Source organism: Haliaeetus leucocephalus, unplaced genomic scaffold (assembly GCF_000737465.1).
Source record: "Haliaeetus leucocephalus isolate CR32 unplaced genomic scaffold, Haliaeetus_leucocephalus-4.0 Scaffold306, whole genome shotgun sequence".
Classification (NCBI taxonomy): domain Eukaryota; kingdom Metazoa; phylum Chordata; class Aves; order Accipitriformes; family Accipitridae; genus Haliaeetus; species Haliaeetus leucocephalus.
In genome coordinates this window covers 8222717-8237123 of record NW_010972742.1, presented here as the reverse complement: position 1 = coordinate 8237123, position 14407 = coordinate 8222717, and the positions used below count along the sequence as shown (strand labels likewise).

Genomic DNA, 14407 nt, shown 5'->3' with positions numbered 1-14407 from the left:
AGCATCCATTTTTCTGAGCTTTCATTGCTGCCTGGGATTCTCATACCAGGCACAGTTTTGACTTCCAAGAAAGACTTCTGTACTTACTGACCAAGAGGGCTCCAACGTGTAATGAAGAACCAGACTTCGAGCCTTTTCTTCAGAATCATGATTATTATTCAGGTCCTGTGCAGCACATAGACTAGTGATCACATTGCATAGACTAGTGACCACATTTTCTTTTTTCAAGGTGATTTATGAATTTTACTTAATAGCTCTCCACAACGTCCCTCTGAATAATTGCCATTATCCCGGCTCTGAGCTGTAGAATGGAGGAAGATTATGTGTCACGGCCAAGGTCACACGCAGTCACTGCTGGTCGGCGAACAAGAGCACGTCGTCCCTATGCTGAGCTCAGACCACTTCCATTTCTCTTTGTGATATGTTTTGTGCCCTCATTGCTGACACTTGTTGCATAGTTGGGAGAACTGTGGTGGAAAGTACAGCTATTAAAAGCAAGCCAGTTTTGCTGCTATACATAACCACCTTCTTATCCCACATAGTTTTGGAAGGTTAGCTTAAAATTATCAAAAGGTGCCACAATTTTAGATGCCTTGATGCTGTCTCTGGGCCTAGTCAAATTAATATTCCTGAAGCATCATCTTATGTGGGATGTGAAAAGCCAACAAGGGCTCATTTCCCTTCCATTTAGTGTCCTTTTTTTTCCTGTCTGCTTTGAAGGGAGAGAGGAATAATTCTCTCTTGCTTTTCAGGGGAGTTGGTAATGTTACAAACTATATGGCTCCTTCAAGTCTTCATATTTTCCTTCTGACATATTGTTACAGGTTTTGTCCATGTCCACACTCTCAGCCTTTTTCTGCTTTTTTCTTGTTCAGCCTTTCATGGGGGACAACTACTGTGACTCCATCAACAACCGAGCCTTCTGCAACTATGATGGTGGGGACTGCTGTGCCTCAACAGTCAAGACCAAAAAGGTAGGGATGCCCCTTCCTCTTTTCACTGGGAATTCCTTGGTGAGTGCTGCTTTGCGCCTGGAAGAAAATTTATTTTTGCTAGATTAGGGGAGGTCTGAAGTCTCAGAAGGACCTTCAGTCCAGGCATCATTCATTCATTGGAAATCAACCCTAGCCTCTCTACAGGCAAAGGCTGCCTTCCTCCAAAACCCTGGGGCATGTTCATCAGCAAAGCTGCACCTAGTGCTCAGGCGACCTTCACACAGAAACACTGAGAAGGGTAGATTTGCCTGTCCTGATACATACTCTCGATGCTCAAAAGGGAAACTAAAGGTTAGGAGTCATTAGGAAAAGAACAGAGAGCAAAACAAAAGCATCATTGTAGGTCTGTACTTTGATCCGTGTGTACCCACATGCGCACGGCTCGCTGCTGACCACCCCATCTCCGAAAGGACAGAGTGGGACAGTGAATGGTGTGGAGCAGGGCAGGAGGGCTGAGTAGAGATGTGAAATATCTTCTGCACAGAGACCACATAGACCAGAACCTGCAAATCTGGCGAAAGAAACAATGGACATGGTTAGTGGCAGAGATTTATAAAAACAGTATTTAATGCAGGGAAGATGCTTAGGAAAATAAATTCCACTGTTTCTCATCACACAGCAATGAGGGGGGGAAATGGTAATTACCTGGAAGCAAGATGCGAACAGATGAAAGAAAGTGCTTATTTGCACAATGTGTATTTGAATGATAGGATGCATTGCCACAGAGTATTATTAAGAATAAAAATGAATTTGAAGTTGAAAAGAGAACAGGCATATTCGTGGAGGTGAGCTCCATCAGTGGCTATTAAACGCTGTGATCTGGATGCAGTTTCTGCCTCAGGAATATCTAAAGCATTGACTGCTTGAGCCTGGGGAAGGATCCCTCCACACATCCCTCTTTTTTATGCTTCTTTATCACCCATTTCTGGCCACTGTTAGAGACAGTGGCTGGAGCAATGGAGCTTGTGATTTGAAGCAGTACAACATTTCATATGTTTCTAACCGGGATAGATTTTGAACTTGTTTCCCAAAGAAAGGACAGAAAATTTTAGCCTCTGCCATGTGAGATTTTTAGCTTGTCTTCAAGATTTGAGTGTAGATCAGAAGAAAAATCCAGCTTTGTTAACTAACTGATATATATGAATAAATAAGAAAACTTGAGGGAGCTTGGGCTCAGCATATGACATCATCCATTTCCCATCTGAGGAAGAAGGTCCTTTCTACCACAGCTGAGGGACTGAAGACCTCTCTGCAGGGACCAGTCCTTTCTAAGACAGCTTTGGCTGGAGGCTTCTTTTCCTTGGTTCAGCCAAAGTTCTCTTACCAGTACAGCAGTGTGGGCTGTCTCTGGCCCATCTGGGAACACTGGGAAGGGAAGCGGACATGTCTTGGCAAGTGGAAGTTGTTCATTTCTCCACTGGGGAAGAGGTAGTTTTCCTAAATGTGCTTTTTTGGACAAATTTTCCCCTGTATTGCTGTGTTTCTTTTGCCAGTGCCCCTGCAAGCCATGTGCTGGGAGGGAAGCACGGGCAGGTGAGCTTCTCTGTTCCCCAGGGGTGAAGTAGGACCTGGAGAGCCCGTACGGGGCTCCCTGCTGAAACAACCACTGCAGAGACGAGCGGGGTGACAGGCAGCGGCTCATCTTCAGTGTTGTCTCCAAGAAGAGATTCCTGTCTCTGGCTGGTTTTCTACCTCCTTGGGAGGAGCAGCCCAAGGGCAAGCACAGCTTGCTTGCTGGCCTCACAGGCCCACCAGCTGGGAGAGCAGAGCTGGAAGTGCCCGGTAGCTCAGCATGGCGTAGGTCTTCTCCTCCTACAACAGCCTGCCTGGGAAACTTTATCTTGCTGCCTCCAGGCTTGAGAGCAGGGGATGAAAAATCCCAAGAGGTGCCAGAGGAATGGAAGTGAGGTGGCTGGGAGGGAACCGACCCAAACCGGCCCCATCAAGACAGGCGCTAAGGGCACAGTGTATTGCTGGGGTGGGGATGGGACTGAAACACAAGGGATGTGAGTGCCGAATTGAGGGGGAGAGGGGTAGGGTTAAGGTTTGGTAGCAGAATTTATTGCTGGGCAGGGAGTTGAGACAGAGTGGGATCTGCACAGAGTCGTGAGCACTTACCAGCCAGGCGAGTCACACTCAAAATTTCTGCTGCTTCGCTGCCACCCAGAAATGAAGTGACCACCCAAGAGGGGGAAAGCACTTTGTAGCCTAGTTGGTTACTGGTTTCTGTGCTAAAACTGCATGATGCAAGGGGCAAGTGGTTCAGAGACAGGCAGCTGGTCACAGGTCTTGTGCATTTTCCCCATGGATGGGGAGGTTTTGTAGCTTTTTGGAGATAAGTCTGATTCCTCTGACTTCACTAGGAGCTGTGTCTTTGTGATTGGGACAATTAGACTTGCCCTACTTTGGACGTTAGAAACACCCATCCTAGAGATCACATGGTTTGAGGGCTGAACCACAGAGCCCATCGCTTCCTCGGCATGCATTCAGCTTCCCAAATCTTCTCCTCTCTCCCAAAACACCACCAACATCCCAGGAGCTGAACAATGCACTCAGGAGGAGTGAGAAAACCACCTTCTCCTTGGACCTTCCATGCCAAAAGCAAGATGCTAAGTCCCAGTTTATTACATTTATAGGGTAAAGGGGGGGAATAATAACCCAGCCGGCGGGGCTGCAGCGTCAAAGCCGAAGAGGTGGCAGGCAGCACCTCTCTGCCTGCAAAGCGGCTGCCGACACCTGCGGCAGCAGCCGTGGGGCCGCCGGTCTCAGCTCTGCGAGTTATTTTCCCGTCTGAGGCCTTTGACTGAGACCAGATTTCAGGCAAGGCTGTTCAAATACAGCCCTCCCTTTGAAGAGGTTTATGAGTGGAGCGTTACAGGAGATATTCCAAAGGGAAAAACAATGAAAGGTGAGAGAAAAGGGAGCTGAATAAAAATACTCCGCATACCAAATCCTTCCAGCACAGTTTGCCACTTACTTAAAAAGGCACAGTTTAAAATACACATTGGGTGTAAAAGCCAAAAACCTGGAGGAGACATAGGGAGGGGCGAGTCCAGCTCTGTTAATTCCAATACCAGATGAGGATGTATTTTCATACGATTGTAGAAAGAGCGAGACACATGAAAGAGACTGCTTTGCTCCTTTTCTTTCAGGGTTACATACTATGTGGCAGATGTGTCAGTCTTTTAAAGCCCCTGCAAGTTTACCCATAAATGTCTAACATTTATGCAACACCTGTTTTTCTCCCAAAATGTCACAGGACATTTTACAAGCTTTAGATTTATCATCTTTTCACCGTTGCAGCCATTGCTGAGGTGACACATGGTTCACATTTAACAGAACATAGCAACTCTGCACATTATTTTGGGAAAGGGCTGAAGATTAACATTGCATCATGTGAAGATTCAGGAGTTAACAGTCAAGTAAGAGCTGGCTTCAGATCTTTAATGTCCACAAACTGTCAAGACTTAAGTTTCACTGCAATCCCACTACCCTCCCAAATGCACTTTCAGCTGCACACAATGCTGTGAACCAGGCTGCGTGTGAAAGCAAAATTATTCAACCCATATTCACTTTAATTCTGAGCCCTCTTACTTAATGTAAGATTTTTCATGCCTCTGTTTTGTTGCCCTGAAAACGCACAAGCAATTTCCGTGCAGCATTCACTTAGGCCATGTTTTCCCTTTGCATTTGAGCATTAGCAGCAAATGACCTTGCGCATTTCTGCAGCGAGAGGGGAACAGAGTGGTGTGACTTATCTGACCAACCGCCGACTAATCAGCGCTGCTGCTTAGATAGGAAATAATGAGTATTTTGCCCTGCACTATTCACAATCAGGCTAGAAAGCTTAAAAGAAATCATTAAAGATCTCTTCTGAATGCTACAAACGACAACGAATAAATTCAGTCATATTCTGGGCATAAATTCGAGGCAACTGCAGTCAGCAAGCGGGAAAAAGAGACATTCATCAGCTTAATTATTTGTTGTGTGCTAATTGATCAGCGTCACCCTGCAGCGGGCGCGAAGCCAGGGCTGGCGCAGGGACGAGAGCCACCCAAGGCAGCAGGGACGCGTGTCCTGCGGTGCCTGAGGGCGCAGCCCCGGGCAGGTGGGCTGCGTGGGGAGCAGGGGGCCGGCGGCAGGGTTTGCAGTTGGGGCAGAGGACGGGGCTGCGCTGCTCACAGCTTGCCCTGTGCATGACCCAGGAGCAGCTTTGAGAGACAGGAAGGCCATTGCCGGCCAACCTCCAAGGGAGAGAAAGCTTCTGTTGTGTATCTGGAGGGGATAAAGTCTTCCGTGAAGGACAAAGCAAAATCCCATCTCCTTTTAATCTTCCTACCCTCCTGACCCAGCACAGGTTGCCAGCTCCCTTCTGCCTGGCTGCTCTAGGAAGCTGCTTCTTGCTTTGTATCCTGCCGCAGATAAAAGAAGATACTATTTTTTAAAACATTAAATACGTGACACTGCTAAAGTGAGAAAAATAAATAACCTGGGCATAACTGGCTGTCTCTGGGCTGGCGGCTGCCTGCAAGGAACTCCTGGGGTGTGCGGCATTGCAGGGAGAGAGGCTACGGCTATTGCTTTCTGATTTGTTTCAGGAAATCTTCTCTCCGGTCGCTGTTCTCCTTCACTTCTTTTCTCTCCCCCTTCCCTTTTACAAGTTTTCCCTGGACAAGGCTGTCTAGAAAGGCCTCGCAGAAATCAGAAATGTCTCTCTCTAGGCTCTGCTTCTGTACTTTGTTCCAGACTCGGATCGCAGATTTGCTTAGTTGAAGATCCTGCAGTCTGGTCCCTGCAGATTTAAATACACAGAATTTGCTGTTTTAAAATTCCCTCAACTTAAACCATTTGAAAGGGCGAACTCTCATCTGTCTTTCCTCTCTGCCTTTCCTTTTTGTCACATAAGGGGTAAACCCACAGCTCCCATGAGAAAAACCTGTCTCAGTTATCACTTGGGTTTTCCCTCAACTGCTTTGCCCCACAGCACTTAGAAAAGAAATAGAAAAATTGTCCCGCCCCTTCAGCCTCTTGACATTTCTGTCCAACACCTTGGAGAGGAAAACCAGCAAGTGCCTTGGCGGAAAACAAATGAGGACTTGCGATAGATAGAGGACCGTGTGGGATTCATCCAAAGCTTTGCTTATCTAAAAGATAGGCAAGTTATCAAAACCTCTTCAGAGACTTTATGGCCGAGAATTCAAGGCCTAAAGAAAGGAGCTTTGAACTGAGGGGCTGCTGCTGGCTCCAGCAGGGATTTCCAAAGACTGTCCCTGTCTCCCCAGAAAGGGGGGTCTGCTGCAGTCCTACCCCTAGGACAACAGAAATAACCACTTCTTGGTATTTTGGAGAAATAAGCGTCTTCTCCCAGCTCTCTAACTGCAACACAGACCTGTCTCGGGGAATCTCAGGTCTTGCTCCATTGGCAGAACATGGTTTTGAGGCAGTTCGTGCAATTAGCAGCCTAAGTGACCACCCCAGCTGAGGAAGTTCTGCTTATCCAGAAGACCTGATGTTCCTGCCATGATGCTGCTCCCAACAACTTCAGTGTCCCCAGCTGGGTGTGTTTGTCAGCTCTATAATTAGCTGACGAGATACAATGAATGGTGGGTGAGCATGGAGGAAGGAAGGCTACAAGCACGGAGTGTTGCTTCATGCCTCTGGAAGCGGCTGAGCGCTGCTGCGTGCTCCCAGCACGCTGGTTCACCCAGGCGGGTGGGTGAACTCACTTACCCGTGAACCGTTGGTCGCAGCTTCAGTGGCTAGCTGTTTGCCATGTGAGGAGCGCTTTCAGTCATGGTTGGTTGGGATGGGAGCTTATTTTGGGGATCAGAACTTGGTTTCATAATCGTTCAGGGAGGCTTTCCAGGCGGTGATAAATTAAAAGCAGTGATGGTAGTAGCACATGTTGCCTATCCTGAGAGAACGTTCTTGGCTTCAAGGGACATGGGGCTTCCCACAACATACAGCGTTCCCAGGGGACGTGCTAGTGGAGGGTGTTTGCTTTGCTATCTGACCTCACTTCATTAGCAAGTGTTACAAAAACCAACGAACAAACCTTCCCTGCTCCACCGCCAGCTATTTGGCCTCTGGGTGGTCTGGCTCCTATTAAATCTTTGGTGATTATTTAGACTAATTACATTCATGTTTGCACAATCAGTAGCACGAGGGTAGGAAGTGCAGCTGATTGCTGAGCAACTGAGCTCCGTGTGGTTTGGCAAACGGGCTCCCTTGCTCTGCTCAGCGGGCAGGCGGGGATGCGGGGATCCGTGCGGGCAGGGCTTTCCTAGGGATCCCTGCTGGCTTTGGGCCATCCTGCTTCCACTGGTTCTGGTGAGGCTGCTCCCGATTTATATCCGACAGAGAGAGAGGAGCATCTGTTGGGTTCAGCTGAGCTACGTCTTGTTACACCATGTTTGCTGGCTTCAGTGGGAGAAAGCCAGGTTTATGGTGGGGCAGTTAACAAAAATTCAAGCCTTTAAAACTGTATGTGCTGTGTGGAGAGGAGGTTTCCTGCGAGCTTCATCTTCACTTTTCCCAGGCCCTCTGGAGCAATGCCCTAGGTGTGAACCTGCATACCAGCCCCTGGAGTTAAAAGGGGGCTCGCTCTTGTTCCGTTATCTCAAAACACCCCTGGTGACCTAAACGCCAAAACCCACTGAGAAGATCCTTACAAGATGCATTTTTGTCCCACAAGGGCCTTGTCAGGGAACAAAATACTCCCCGGCGTTTGAGCTGCGGGGGTCTCGGGAGGCGCGGGGCTGCGACACTCAGCACGGCCTGCCACGCTTATCTCGACATGCCACGCTCGCCCACAGAGGCTCTGTCTGCAGCAGGGCCTTCATATTTCCAGCTAGGCTTGTCTGGGAGATTTCGCAAACACTTCAGGGCTGAAATCTAACAACAGGCTGTTTCCCAACACTTCGCAGCCCTCCTCCCCTGCTTCCCCCCTCCCCGCCTCCAACCTGGCCCCTTCCCCGGGCCTGATTCTGCCTGCCCTGGTGCTGCTGTGAACCAGCCCCAAGCGCGCTGGATGGGAGGTACAGCCGGGTCAACCTGATACGGGCCTGTGTGAGGGATGAGCTCTGACCCTTTGCAGAACTGTTTCCCATCCCTCCCTGTACCTGTCTGGGATTTCTCCTGTCAACATTCCCACCAGTGCCTTATAGACTGGCCTTTCTCAGCAGGGACCTGTCTTGGGATGTCACCAGCCTCTTCACATAGGTGCCATGTAGCGAGGATTTATGGCCTCTCACTCATTTCATGACCTGGATCCTAGTTCTGCACTGGTCTGTTGTATCCTTGTCTTTGTTCCCATAGTCAGGAGCATGGCATCAAGGACAAGTGTGGCCTTGTTTCCAAGAGGGACCCTGGGTTTTATCCAAGGTCTTATCGCCTAGCGTGGGAGAGGATGCTTAGGGCTCCCATACCTTTGTGGAGAATGGAAGTATGGGTTCATACTGCGCAGCACGGGTGGTGAGTTGGTCGAGGTGGAGGTGTCTCGGATCTCGTGTGTCTTGCACCCCAGATGTCTGTGCTAACCTCCTGCCTAGCCCATAAGCCTACACCTGCTGCAATTGCTCCTTTAGGTTCAGAGCAGGACGTGTCATGCCATGCACGCTCCTGGGGTGACGGATGTGATTTAGATAGTGTCTGTTTATTCTTGAAGATAGATAGGTCTGTGGTCCAGTGTGGTTCAGGTGTGACCCACATTCCCCTGAGTGCTGTCAGACCACGCCATGGCTCTGTTCTGGATCATCTCCAGGAGATGTGTGTGCGTAGGGGGTGCGCGTAGGTGTGCAGAGCTGTGTTCTTCAGTTGTGCCTTTTTCAACCTATTTTAATTAGCCTGAGGAGACAATATCCTGCACTACTTCATCAAATGACCAGGCCAGGCCCTAAGCTTAGTTTTTAGCTTTTTCTCCCTGCCCTCCTAGATATTAGCCAGGTTTTCTACAACAGGAGATAGACATCAGTGAAATGCAGGACTTGGCGGGTGGAAGGAAGAAGAGCCGATTCTTTAATACTGGCTTTACAATGGGTATATCTGGAAATTTCAGTACAGGTCATATATTCTGTTAATGAGTTGGGCTTTCACAGACCTATTTAAAAAGAAAAGAAGCAGTTAATCTTGGAGTATGTATATCTGGGCTCCACACCTAAATGGGCTATCATTCAGAAAAAGGTTCAGCATTTATTATTTCTAGCACATCCAGCAGCTTTATTCATGGCTCTGTACTCCAGAGGGCTATCACTCTATGAGCCCAAGGCAATAGACAGTCCTTCTTCTAAGGGTTTTTACAGTTTCTCTGAGTTGGGTACTTGTGACAATCCTAGTAGATGCTGTGTGTGGGGTAATATTCCCTAAATACCTGTGGAAATCAGGTCCTTGGGGAAGTCAAACGTATATTTTTTGTAGCTGTTGTTTGAAGTGGAAACCGTGAATTACTGAGAAGTGTTTGGAGAATTTTGTCTTGTCTAATATGACTGTGGATGTGCTCAGTACCCATAGAAATCTCTGCCTTTTCACATAATAGAAAACTGATCTCTGGAGCTCACTGCCATAAGACAAAACAATTCATCTATCTGGACAATAGCATTGTAAAAATCAAATTGCACAAAAAAACTCTGTAAGGGACATAAAGTGAATGAGGCTAATCTGATCAGGAAGAAACCCTCTTACACTCAGGCTACCCACTGCTGTGAACTGCTGCTGAGCCATGAAACTGTCTGCTCTTGGGGCCACAGCTCTGCCCCAGAGAGAAAGCTTCTGCTCTTCTGTCCATGACCACTATTAGGAGACCAGAGGGTTTCTAGAGGACAACACACGGCAAGACATTTCTTCTCTAGTGGCTCTATCTCACCAGAAATTGCCTGCAATGTAGTAGCGACCTAGTCTCTTACATGCACTTTTTGTTCAGGTTGCTCCAGTGCTGAGCACACGCTTACAGTGACCTGTAAGAAAGTGCAAGGGAAGATGAGGGACCTTTGAATGCAGGGGCCACTTAATTGCCTTTGTTAGACTGTTACAGACAAATGCAGTGAATCCAGGCCAGGGAGAGGGAAAAGCTTGATCAAGACAAATGAAGGAATCAAGTTCCCAGGTCTCGCCTCCAACCAGTAGCTTCGTTGTACAACAGGGAGGATTTTTTAAGTCAAAATCGTTGCCAAATCCAGACTGAACTGAATGATTCAGGATAAAAAAATAAAAATAGGGGAAAACTCCAGACATACTTATATGTTTTGTTTGAGCATTTTCTAAGTGAGATAAGTTTTTATTTCAAGACATAACTTTTGCTCTGGAATAGTCTTTTTTATTTGTATGTCTTGGAGGGAAATGTCAAACCTGAACCGTAGCAGATAATCTAAACCAAAATGTTTCCCTCTACATTGAACAAAAACAGTCAATTTTTTTATGTATCTTTTTTTTTTCCTTTCCAGTATTTTAATTCAGTCACTAAACAATCCCTCCTCAGCCTCCTCCCCAAACCCCATTGTTTGCAGACTTCTCTGTTTTCCTATCTAAGAATATTCATAACACTGTGATATGAGACAGTCCTGCTCTGGCTGGCTTCTGTTGGATTAAGTGACCCCTAAGCTCTTATTGTTTTCTGCAGTTTATGAACTTCTTTAGTTTCAAATTATTTGAATTCATTTGCTTTTAACTTTTTGGACTATCTCTTCTTTTTGCAACCCCCACATTTGCACAATTGTAGATTCAGATTATTCACTGGTTGGTTATTTAGCTCATAAGTCGCCAAGGCCATGGCTTGATAAAGAGTCATCACCCTCTTCTACCTGGAGGGTCAGGTCTTCTGGGAATGAAGTCAAAAGCAAGGGGAGGAGGCTGTCTAAACCCTGATTTGGTGATGAGCGTTGGCTATTTAATGTCTCTGTCAGCATGTCCCTGCCTTAGGCTTCCCAGTTGTGAAATAAAGATCCACACCCCTCTCTCCCATTCTTGTGTGCGTCAGGAGAAAGGCACGCTAGAGATGGACGTGCAGGGACATGTATGGAAGGTCTAGGTGGAAATGACAGCTATGTGTTCATGCACAGTGCTTAGTCCACATTCCTAGATGCGCTGTTGATGATACATAGGGAACAGGCAGACCCAGGCTTCGTAGCCTGGAGAAAAGTGTTTATGAAAGAGAGAGCAAACATGTGGCAGCAAAGCCAAGGGAAGCAGACGCACCGCACGCATGGAGCCCTTGCCGGGAACATTTGAACAGGTTGTGGCACTGTCTTGGAAGGAGTGTAAAGGAGGGGAATGAGGTCATTTGCTCAGTCTGTGCAGATGGGAGAAATTCTTGGGAATTCACTTCAGGGCAAGCGAGACACTGTTCCACTGCCACCCCCTTTTCTTTATGTAAATACTATGATGCAAATAGGCCAAAATCAACTTCCGCTCGCCAGGCACTGCAGGCTATTGTTTCAGCTCCTTCCCACGCTTCTCCAGAGGGATCATGGACAGATGACAGATCATGCACATAGCAGTCTCTCACTTGCATTCCTTTGCTGTTCCTCAGTGCCCGTTAGCTGCATCTCTTCACCTGAAACACAACTGGTATTTAGAGAAGTCTCTGCTGGCCTCCAGCTTCACTGATCTGCTAGGTAGTGTTTGGTTCAGTTCCTGAGGAATTGAAACCAAGAACATTCATAGTTAAATGCACAAATGGACTTAGGCACAGCAGCAGCGCCCAAGTCATAGGGCCCTACTGCAAAACGATACCCTACAGAGGGGAGATTATGGCCCAGGAGCAGGGTTCACCAAAACCCCCAAGCTGGAGGTAGGTAGGAGTGCTACGGGGCGGCTGGAGTTGGGACCTGCTGGACCCAGTAGTGTTTGGTGAGCATTTGAGTTGGTCCTGTGAGATGAGGGGTTTGTAACATTGCTGTCATTTAGTGTTTGTAGCCTTTGGGATAAGGATAGCTTTTCAGAAGAGGCTGGCTGTGTACTGTGATCCAAGCATTGTGATAAGTACCCCAAAAAGCCCCAGAGACGCCCGAGAAGTACATGTCTCCCTATCCAGCTATGTTCATGTGATTGATGTGAGCTGTTAAGGGTATATCTGCTGACCAGTAACTGCATGAGTTGAACAAGTTCTCCTTTACACTTTTCACAGCCTTTCTTATGGACAGGTAGCTCACCTGAGGCCTCAGTGCACCACCAGCTCAGCACTAAAATAAATCACTGTAAAAAAACAACATAGCTGAAGACTGCAGCTGATCTTTGAAGATATCACTGCAGAGGTCTCGTTTGTTCTCCAGGGTGCTGTAGGTGTGTTCCCTCCTTCATGTCTTTGTGTCTTTGGTTTCCTTCCCCAGGTTACTCCCTTCCCTATGTCCTGTGACCTACAAGGAGAGTGTGCTTGCCGGGACCCTAACGCCCAAGAGCACAATCAGAAAGACCTCCGTGGCTTCAGTCTTGGGTAATGCCAAGCGACGTGGAATGGAGGACCACACTGCTCAAGGCAGGCTAGGAGAGACACCACATCCCTTTTGGTATCGTTTTTAACATTTAGCTGCTCAACTGGATGGCATTTCTGCACCAGGGACCCTTAGAATTCAACCAGTCTGCCTTTAATTTTTGTCCAAGGAGAACTCAAAGTAGGGGTTTATGTATTAACTATATCTTAAATAGCGATGACGAGAAACAAACAACCAAGAGTCAAGTCGAGAAGACTTTCATGTATCAAAACAGCATGTTAAGCCCACCTAATTTGAACAGTTCATATCTAGATTCAAGGCGAGAAACAAGCTATTTATGTACACATATTTATAGAAATAAGTAGAGAAAGAGAGAAAGAGTGAAAGATTATGATCAACACAAAAACTTTCCCCTCTCCAAACTCACAATTCAGACCGTTCATGGAAGAGGCTGTGCTCTTGGAGGACTCCAAGCTGAGCCTTTTCTGATGCTGAATGCCAAGGTATCGCATGCTCGGGGCACTGAGGTTGGGGTGGGATCTCCACAGGGCTGTGCCTCTTGGCAAGTGACTTGCCAGACGCCCAGCCAGCTCGAGACGTGGGATGCATCTGCTCCTCACAGGAATGCTACTTCCAGCCAAGGAGCTCAGCAGACTGCAGTGGCCTTTCTGTACAGCTCCTCCTTCTCCCCCTGCCCTCAAAAAGCCAACAAAAGTCCCCTTGTAGCCTGCCTGCAAGCTGCAGGGCTGCTGGGACGTTTCTGTGTGGAGATGGGCAGGTGGTCCCATGGTGTATTTAGGGAGTGGGGAGTCTAAGGACTGGCATTGAGGAATGTGGATGATTGCTTCTGAGGAGCAGAGAGGGTAACTCGCGCCCGCACTTGTCATTTGAGCATGTCTGCTGCTGCTACTCCTGCTGCTATGTCCCATACAACTAGTTTCCTTACTGTGTCAGGACAGGGTGAAAAACAACCCCATGCAACCAAACAGTCTGCCTTAAAGCTTACCTATAACCTGCCTTTCAAACCCTCTGGTCTCTTCCTCAGCATTGGGGCAAGAAAACAGGACACCAGCCAGCCAAAGGAATCTGCTTTCTGGTCTCCACCCAGCCAAGTGGTTCTCTAGACCTCCTCCACCCCCCTCTTATGGTGGTCTATATCTAAGAACCGTTTCATGCTCATGTTTTCTGAGGAGAGGGAAGAGGAGGAGGAGGTACATGATATGGTGAAAGGACTGCAGGAGACAGTATTAGAATTTTGGCCATATTTGTCAGTATTAAGCTGTCAGGCCAGTGGGTCAGATGCTTTTGATAGACCAGGAGCTTAGCTGCTTGTAATCTTCCAGAAGGAAGGGCATTAGCTGCAGCAGACTTCACGCTTCCCTGTCATATAGCTCCATCCTCGTGTTTCAGCCCAGAGGGCAACATGTTGTGCCAGACCCTTGGGGACTCACTTCATCATAGGGTTCATCATGTGGAGTCGCTGAGATGCCCAATGCATCTACTGCTGCTGCTGCTGCTACAACCCATCCCACAGAAATCCCAGAGGTCTTTCCAGTCTTTTGTCTCCTGCTGCTTCAGGCTCCTGCTAGGAAGAACACACATCCAAAAGAACATCCTTCCAAGTGTTAAGTCTGTCTGTTCCTTGGGACTCTCCTGACTTGCACAATCTACTGGGTAAAGACAGGTTGGAAAGACTTTTTCCTTCTCCTGCTTGATTGAACACTTAGGCACTCTAGCAAGGCAGAAGGGTAAGGTGAGGGGTCATGGAGATGAATGTAAAAATGGGTAGGAGAACTAGAAATGGAAAACTGACAGAGTTGTAGGTGCAAGGAGCCAGGCTCTTGTCACCCACTGTTGGGGTTGTTTCTATCGGAATGAAGCAGAGGTGAATCTCAAGAACTAAAATGTAGAGGCATGGAGAGGTGATTGTCATAAGAAGGTGAGGAGCTCTCTGTGGTGAAGCTCCTAGTTATTCCCAGAGGAGACCTG

At 47.7% G+C, this 14407-nt stretch overlaps 1 protein-coding gene across 1 annotated transcript in view; it reads left to right on the top strand.

Moving 5' to 3' along the window:
- Window positions 1-13116, top strand: part of PAPPA (pregnancy-associated plasma protein A, pappalysin 1) — a 177914-nt gene extending 164798 nt beyond the window's left edge. The window contains exons 21-22 of the mRNA XM_010571012.1: window positions 876-974; window positions 12317-13116. Coding sequence (XP_010569314.1) covers window positions 876-974; window positions 12317-12424 — 207 coding nt within the window. The 3' untranslated portion in view covers window positions 12425-13116. The remainder of the gene's footprint in view (window positions 1-875; window positions 975-12316) is intronic.
- Window positions 13117-14407: the final 1291 nt, after the last annotated feature.